Source organism: Zeus faber, assembly GCF_960531495.2.
Source record: "Zeus faber genome assembly, chromosome: 2".
NCBI lineage: Eukaryota > Metazoa > Chordata > Actinopteri > Zeiformes > Zeidae > Zeus > Zeus faber.
The window spans coordinates 39,875,999-39,885,335 of record NC_137189.1 but is presented as its reverse complement, the minus strand read 5'-3'; the positions used below and the strand labels follow the sequence as shown (position 1 = coordinate 39,885,335).

The window sequence follows — 9,337 nt, the reverse complement described above, 5'->3', positions numbered from 1 at the left end:
TTACCTAGTACCAAATTTAGTAGAGTCTCACCAAGTTGAGCCGGTTCCATCCGTAGGAAAAGAGCCATTGGTGTATCCAGCTCTTTTGCGCACAAAGTAAGAACATTTTCCTGAATGAGGCCCATTGTGCACATGCACCTACACGATGATTGTGTCCATCCGCGCGGAAGGCGTAGGTGCCGAGGTACAAAGTAGAACGGTGGAGCAGGGGAGCACTTAGTGGTGTGATGCGGTGAAGTCTTTTAAATTGGGTGGCTGAAGGACTGGCCAGCTGCACAACTATTGATATTTAATGGTTGGAGTTCGTTAGTACAGGCCAAAGGGTAATGTGGGGATGTCAGACTGCCAGGATTTGACGGGCCCAGACCTTGGTAGCTACATCAACAGATGCTCTCATACCATTCTCCACATTTAAAGGATCACACGGGTAATCAAATTGGGTTTTAGCCCGTTTTTTACCTCTGACCATTTTCTTGACGACAGTTCAGATCAGTTATCTCCTGGTCCCGCAGACCACTAGGATAACACAAGACTGGAGAAAGATACTTCATTTTGGCGTATTTTGAGGGGGTGATTTTCAAATTTGTGCGTTGACTAGAAAAATGGGCTGAAACTCAATTTGACGCCGATGCAGTTCTTTATGTAAATATATGAAACTTTCACATCAGGTGTGATGCTCGGGACTCTTACTGGAGCTCAGACAGTTGACCCCCCCCCCCCGATCACAATGAGATGTATTGATTGTTGTTTCAAGGTTTTACGGGAGACGGGAGAGTTATGACAGCCAGGATGGAAGTGGCTTTCTGCCAGGAAAAGAAATGCACGCGTTGTCAGCAATCCGCGGTAGCAGCTCCATAAACAAAGTGCTCTCTGTGGCGTTTTCAGCAAATATAATACAGTGTCTTTGGCTCTAGACACATGCGCGGCAACACAGCACAAAGAACAACGACGCACAGGAGGAGTTTTATCCATCTGTTGCTATGGTAACATGATATTTGATTCAGTGGCGTGGCTCGACATGTCATTAAAAAAAAAATAAAAAAAAAAACATTTGATGAAACCTAGGCTTGAACTTACCATTTGTATTTATATTAACAAAAACAATGGGGAAAAACGGGGATATTAGTCCAGAGTGGGTGTTTTTTGTGGCTTATTGGAGATATTATGTATGTTGCCATTGTTATTCATGCCAGCACCAATGCCAACTTTGTTCATGTTTTGTAATGTTAATAAAGAGTGTGTTTGGAGAGTGTTGGTCGACCAGAGGACCCAGGGAACATAAGACCATGGGAACACAGGACCATGGAAAAATAGGGTCCTGGGAACATAGCACCGTGGAAAAATGGGGTACTGGGAACATAGGACGATGGGAACATAGGACTATGGAAAAATAGGGTCCTGGGAACATAGGACCTCAGGACCATTGAGCCCTGGGAACATAGGGAACTGGGAAAATAGGGCCATCAGATTATAGGACACCTGGAACATGGGACTATGGGAACATAGGGTCCTACATAGGGGCCTGTTAACACAGGACCACGGGATCATAGAGTGCTGGGAACGTAGGGCCGTGGGAACATAGGATCCTAGAAACATAGGACCTTGGGAACTTATGACTATGGATACATGGGACTATGGGAACATAAGGGTGCTGGGAACAAAGGGCCATAGGATTTTAGGACCATGGGAACATAGGGCGCTGGGAACATAGGGCGCTGGGAACATACTGTAGGGGCCTGTTAACATACAGTAGGACCATGGGAACATAGGGTGCTGGGAACACAGGGTGCTGGGAACATAGGGGCCTGTGAACATAGGACCATGGGTTCATAGGGTGCAGGGAACAAAGGACCATGGGGTGATGGGAATATAAAGGGCCCTTGGAACGTCGATACACTATCCATACACATACTAGGATGTCAATAAGTGCTCATGGAGAAGCACTAACACACACATGCGTCACACAGAAACAAACACAAATGGCAAGAGGGATCTCGTTACCATAAATGTGTTTTTATTAATAATAGCAGTATCTCTTTTAATGAACATTGCAGATACATATTAGAAAACCAATCAGAAACAGGAAAGACGTCGTCTTCCCCTCAACAGTGGTGAAAGTGCCTGGAATAATTCTGTGCTCTGTATTGTCATTTTTATTCATCGTCGGCAAACATCGTCACCTTAACCTCAAGACACCGTTGCCAAAAGGTTTCAGAACATTGTGAAAACAAAATATTTTAGATCATTCCACTCCTAAAATGCTAAATGTTTCATAGTCATAATGCATATCCACTCACCCTTTCACATATTCACCCAGCTTTGCAACTAGGGAGTTTAACTCCGGCCGCCTGTGTATCATCTCACCCACACTTCAAATTAATTTTCAATCGATGAGAAGATTTCTGCTTTTGGAGACTTTGTGAATACGGACCGTTGATTCTTTCAACAGTATAACACGATTGTCTTCATCTTACTTATTGTACTGCTTCCCTTTGTTTTTATTTTTTATATTTACACTTCGGTGAGCGATGTGGATTCACGTTCCGAACGCCACAGAATCGGTGTTCTCAGCAAACCCCGAATGTTAGTTTCTTTTTTTTTTTCCCCCTTTTTTTTTTTTTTTTAGGTGTGACCGATCGAGGTTGGTTGATGCAGAAAACTGTCTAAAAAAGAAACATAGAACTGATTCAGTGATTGAGACTGTTTTTCAATCTTTTAATAATGATTTTGCTTGTAGAAAACCCGCCAAAGTAATACAAACACCCTCAAGATTCAAATCCCTCCCGTGTTAAACTCCCGGCAGGCAGTAAAAAAAACTTTACTTTGACTGAAGGGATTCCAGCAGACCCAGGACGGCCTTCGAGCGTTACAAAAAGCATTTGTCTTTACTGTGAGCGAGACCGCAAACCTCGGATAACTCAAAGGACCGGCAACTGAAAGACAATTACTGATGACCACAGGAGAATGTAGTGTAATTATTGTTTTAGTACTTTATCAACGTTGCATATCTCATGGCACTGAAAGAAACATCTAGCTGTTTATTTTACGAGGTTCCTCTCCTAAAACAAAACAAAAAAAAAGTGCGGCACAGTTACAGAATTCCTGCATGAGATGAAGTATACAGGTCTGCTTTTGCAGGTTCAAAATGCAGGTTCGATATGTAAATATTATCTTGCGACATTTAACCCCATGACATCAAAACGGCCACGCCAAGCCCATACGTTGAACCTTCTCTTTAGCCCCGCCCCCTTCTACCGGCTCCAGTTTGCTTTGGTGTAACTCCGTCAAACTCCGGGCACTGGACTCATTCTACAGTTTAAGGGTTTTCTACTTGAAGTGATCTAGAAGTTTTGCAGAGCATTTAACTATATATGTTTCTGGCCTTGACAAGCCCATATTCTGCTCCTCATTTGCACCAGTGGCCTCTGTGGTCGTCTTTCACTCGCATTGACTTCCGTTGGTTTAAGCAAACGCAGTGACCCAGCACTCTCCGTGATACAACGTACAGTAGATTGCTCTCAATTATCAACGACAGGACAACTGTTCACTTAAACAATGCAGCAGCTTCCAGCTTGGTAGCCTTTTGTTTACAGTCCAATCAACACCTCACCAAATGTTCCCTTCATCCATAATTGATAAGTTGCACCATGTTTTTTGATGCACGCTTCATATTTTAGTGCCAAGTACTGCATGTCTTTGAGACTCCACCGAAGTGCACGGAAAGCAGAAAACCAGAAAATCTTCCACAGACGCCACCGGTAAAAAGTGAGTGGCAGTGTATTACCGAGGAAAGGAACGCAGAAAGAAGAGAAAGAAATCTGAAAGAAATCTGCCGGATCCCAACACTAAGATGTCGACCTTTTAAGGAGCAGGGATAGAGGATATGAAATAACTAAAATTACACCGATATTTAGAATTGCTTATTCCACCTCCTGGCCAACTTCCCAGAACACCAGCAGTTTTTGAAAGACTGGACATGATTTGTCCCATGTCTTTTCAAATATATTTTTTTGACGGGCCATTCAGCATTTTAGAGGCATAGACCCGAAAGCCCTATTCATTAGTATAATTTCAGTGTCGAAACCTGCAGCGATCGTGAAATGCGATCAAAAAGGCCGTGGCTCGCCGGGAAAACCCGTCCAGTTGCATTAACCTGCGCGCGGAGAGGAGCCCAGAACGGCAAACGTCAACTTGGAATCCTTTTTTTTTTTTTTTTTTTTTTTAAACAACGAAAACCAACAAAAAAAAAAATCACAGACAAGTTTTCACCTCTTGCAATGAAAAGACATTGAGCGGACGGCCTCTTTTGACTTTTCCTGTCGTTTTTGGGAGCTACGCAAGTCGCACGTAAACGCGACGTAACGGAACACCGGTGCGGCGGTCCGGACAACGCTTGCCCGGAGCCCCAAAACGTTATCGTATATCTCCTCCACGCAAAGGGATCCCTCGTTTTACAAAAATAGACTTTCTTTTGTTCTTCGCAAAATAATACACATGGTTAATTCTCGGTGATATATATTCATCTGTTAAGGTAAATAGCAAGGCTTTTTCTCTATGTAAAAAAAAAAACCAAAAAAAAAAACCAGAAATGTTATAGAGAGGCGGGGAGATGGAGAGAGAGAGAAAGAGAGTCGCAAGGAAGGGAAAGGAAAGAGAAGAGAAGACGGGGTGGAGGCGGGGGGTGTCAAGCCTATAGCACCATTTTTCCGTTTTTTTTTTTTTATTTTTGTTTTTGCCGAAACCCTTCCCCCCCGGTGGCGACGTCTCGTTTTTCTTCCGGCATCGTTGCACCGCTGAGGCTCGATTGGGGGGGGGGTTACCCGGTCCATCGTCTTGTAAGGTCTTCCACGCGTTTGCATAATCTACTGTTTCTCCTTTCCTCCGAACCGGACGCCGATCGATCCCGACCGTGGCCGACGTGTAAAGGAACAAAAGAGGAAAACATCACAAACAAAATGACCACGACCGTCTTCCGGATCCCGTTCTGCTCCCCCAGGTCGGCTTCCCCTTCCTCCTTTCCCCCTTCGGGAACTCTAGAAACGAAAGGTCGTCGCTTCACCTCTACGCCAAGCGGTTCCAGGATCCAAAGCAGAATGTCCAAAAATGGATGATACAATACAAAGAAGAAAAGAAACCTCCCAAAACACAGATGCTACAAAGAATTAGAAAATCTATGTACAGGACCCTGTATTCCTTGAGTTTCTGGGTAAATTAATAGTTGGTGTTGGCTTGTGTTACGTAAGTGTTCATACAGGCATATATATATATATATATATATATATATATATATATATATATATATATATATATATATATATATATAAAAAGTTCTTCTTGATTCTTTATTTAGTTAAATTTCCATAAAAGCTCTTTATTGGGCAAAAACATCCCCCCCCCCCCCCACACACACACACACACACACAGACCGAAAAACCCCATAACAAAACCAAAACAGACAGACACCCCCCACAGCCCACTCCTCCAACCCCCTCAGTCCAACGTGTCTCACCCCCCTCCCTCCCCCCCGTTGTTTTCTTTTTTTTTTTTTTTTTTTCATTTCTTTCTTCTCTGGTGCAAATTGGACAGAAGCAGCAGCAGCAGCAGCAGCAGCAGCAGCAGCAGCAGCAGCAGCAGCGTGGAGGTCAGCGCCATGAAGGGTCTTTATCCGCCGAACGCCGCGGCACATCAAGCCCTGCACGTACGACATTGTGCCGAACCCGATGGCGCCAGGGCCCTTGGTGAAGACCCCGCCGCCCCACCTCCGCCCCCCTCCGCCCCCATCCCGTCTTCCCCTCGACCTCGACCTGGCGAGGGGTCCCGTGGCTAGTCCGTGGCTGCTGCTGCCCCCCCCCCCCCCCTTCCCCATCACCAGATCACGCTGGATATGCTGGTCTCCCGGGGCAGCAGCGGCAGCATGGCGTTGTTGGCGTGCGCCTCCTCCAAGCTCTGTTGCCGCGGCGACCTGGCCTGTGGCCGCTGGCCGTTGAGCAGCGTCATGGGGATGTTGCAGTAGGTGTGCTGGGCGCCCAGCGAGGGTAGCGGCGGCAGAGTGCCGCCGGGCGGCAGGTCATAGTTGTAGCTACGGTAATAGTGTTTCTGTCGCATCTGCGTGTGGCAGGAGTTGTGGAAGGTGGAGCGCAGGTCCGGGTGCGCCGTTGCCATGGCGGTGGAGGTGGCGGCCGCCATGGAGATGGCGGAGACGGTCTGCAGCTCGCCGAAGGGGCCCTGCTCGCTGACATCCAGCACCTGCTCGTGGGAGATGCTCAGCGGCTCCGTGCGCTTGAAGGGCATCTCGTACTGGAGCCGCTTCCAGAACTTGGAGCTGAGGTTGTTGCTGGACGGCCCGCGCCACTTGATGACCGTCAGCATCTTGATGGTGTGCTTGAGCGCCTCCACCTCCTGGTAGTTCATGATGCCGCGCAGCTCCGTGCACTCAATCAGGATCACCTTGATCTCGCCGGTCACCAGCATGTTGCGGAGCCGCGTCTCCAGCTCAAAGATGCTCCACCCGCGCCGCACCACGTAGTTGGGCGTCATGACGATGATGAGGCGCTTGCTCTGGTCCACGCAGCGCGCCACGTCCTCGATGTACGCTGGAGGGGAGGGGAGGGGGGGAAGACAAGACGGATTGACGGAGAGAGTGAGCGGGCGCGAGACGCGGGGCCAAGGAAACGGGGAAATGGAACAGATATGATTCTGTGGACCGAGCACAGCAACGGGAAATTGAAAATAAAAACTCTGCGGCCATTTATTTTTTATTTATTTTTTGGTTCAGGACGGACCACATAAACAGCGCGCACGCACACATACACACGTACACACACACGTACACACACACACACAGCTGATGGCAGAAAAAAATTAAATATGATCAACGGAGATAACGATGAAAGGAGAAAAGCCGACGACACACAGATAACGATCGCTCTCGGCCTTGCGGCGACTCGTGAAGAAATGCGATTTGTTCAGGGCTCTCACCGGCGGCAGTCTGAGGAGCGATGGACGGAGCAATAGGTGTATATTGGGGGCGGGGAAAAAAAAAAGCCCTGACAAATTTCTGGTACGATTCCATTTATGATCACTAACTGGTAGCCCATTTGAGAGCATTCCGAGACCGAGGTTAAACGATACGTTATTGGTATGAGGCTTTTATGACGACACCGTGATCGTTTGACTCCTTGTAATGATGTAATGTATGACCCAATCTAAGAACGGAATCAAAAGCTTCAAAAGGTGATTTTGATATGAGTCGACGTGCTCCTGGTGACACTGGGTTGGGGTGGTGGTGGTGGTGGTGGTGGTGGTGGTGCGCGCGCTGTGCGGCTGCAGGTCGGAGCGAAAAACGCGAACTAATCTGCAGTGGGAGGAGCGCCCGGCGGCCGAGGTGCGGAGGGAGGGAAGGGACTCAAGACGCGACGAAAGCAGCCCTTTGGCCACCTAACCGCGCGGCGGCGCATCGATGCCATGGCGGAGAACTCCAACGAGAGCGCTGACGATCGTTACATGAACACCGTACGAATTGGTGTCATGAACACTGAAAAGATTGTAAAAAATATTGCGGTAAAAAGTCTAAGTTATCACACTGTGACTAGATCATGTTATTTTCTGAAAGGAACGAGTCACATTATACATTAAACAATGGCCTTATGACATACTTTTATGATATAATTTGAATTTATTGAAAGGAAAGCCCCTCCAGCTGCAGCATCTCCTTTTCAAGGGGGTCCTATAGAATAATGAAGTTATTATGAACTATATAATTAAAAATTGAATTTTTTAATGAAGCTGAACTTACATGACAAAATGATCACGACGTTAAAATATACGTTGATGTTGGGGTCGGACGAGGGAGCTGACAGCCAGCTACAAAGACAGACGTCTGATTGATTTAATGTGTTTTTTCTAATTTAATGAGGAAAGAAAAGAAAATAGAAAAATGAAAATAAAATGTTTGAAACAAACAAAATACATGATCATTTCATGGTCATGTATTAACGCAAAATGTCAGATTAATAATACACTTTATACTTTCATAATTTACTTATTGTTACCCTGGACTTTCTGTCTTTCTGCTTTTTTCATATATATATATATATATATATATATATATATATATATATATATATATATACAAAAAATAAGTTTTGTAAGTTTGTATTTTATTTTGGTAGCGCTTATCAAGAATTTACAAAATTATTTCCCCAAATTCCACAAATGTTTTCCTGGGCGCCATTGTGTGTGTGTGTGTGTGTGTGTGTGTGTGTGTGTGTGTGTGTGTGTGTGTGTGTATATATATTTGTATGTGCATGTGTATGTGTGTCTGTGTGTGTGGGTGTGTGTGTGTCTGTATCGAGCGCACGTAAAAGCGCCCCAACGCGGTGGCTCGCCATGGTCACTAATCTTTGAAGTCGCTCTCTTTAACCCCCACCCCCATCGTCAGCACCCCATCCGTCCTCTGTCTAACCCCCCCCCCCCCCCCCACTACGCCCACACGCCCCCACCACGGCCGCACACCCCCATCACGCCCCCATCATGCCCATACGCCCCCGTCACGCCCGCACGCCCCCATCACGCCCCCTTTCGTTTTTTTTTTATGTTGCCTTTCACGGGGGGCGAGGCTGGAGGGACCTGATTAGAGCAAGGACCGCCATCGCATTACAAAGTAAATGAAAAGTCAATCCCCCTTTCTTTCTTTTCCTTTCTTTCTTTTAAGTAATTGGGCCCCATGCGGCAGTCCACCTTGCCACGTGTTGTTGGATAACACGTGCTCAGCGGGGCAGCATTTTAATTTTAAATTAAACCTCTCCAGGAAAAGCTTTTTTTCTTTTCGTTGTTGTTGGTGTCTTTGGTTTCTTCCCAGCCCCCTCTTCCCCAAACGGGGCTACTTATCCAATCTGAAACTAAATCAAAATGGAAATGGAATGAATGCCATCATCATCATCATCATCATCTAACGAAGATTGGTTACGGTAGAACTACACCAGGTGCGTTGGCGCAGCGTACGGGCGTGGCCCGCGGTAAGCGCTCGCTTCCTATTGAACTTGTGTTCATCCACTGTTGCAGCTAAACTGGCCACGCCAGCCGCGCTACTTCTCTACTTTTGCACGAGATAAAACTACATAGAAATGTTTTCGTAAAGAGCGCGATCAATTTCAATGTGTTTTTTATGAGTCTATGGTGTACCAGAGACCTGGAGCTGCTGTCGGATTTAGTTATCGATCAAGACCCATTTTAAATACAACGGACTAACATGTATGTAATACGTAGAAGTAATACGGTACAAACACATCCCAGCGACCAATTTCAACAATTACAGATGTAGCTCACATTTCAATTA

General features: G+C 46.2%; 1 protein-coding gene across 1 annotated transcript in view; it reads right to left on the bottom strand.

The window, feature by feature from the left end:
* Positions 1 to 5,865: 5,865 nt before the first annotated feature.
* The window catches only part of LOC307244801 (interleukin-1 receptor accessory protein-like 1), a gene marked incomplete at both ends in the record, with an annotated part of 266,700 nt that continues 263,228 nt past the window's right edge, over positions 5,866 to 9,337 (bottom strand). Inside the window, one exon of the mRNA XM_080020106.1 lies at positions 5,866 to 6,593. Within this exon, the coding sequence (XP_079876232.1) occupies positions 5,866 to 6,593 (728 nt within the window). The remainder of the gene's footprint in view (positions 6,594 to 9,337) is intronic.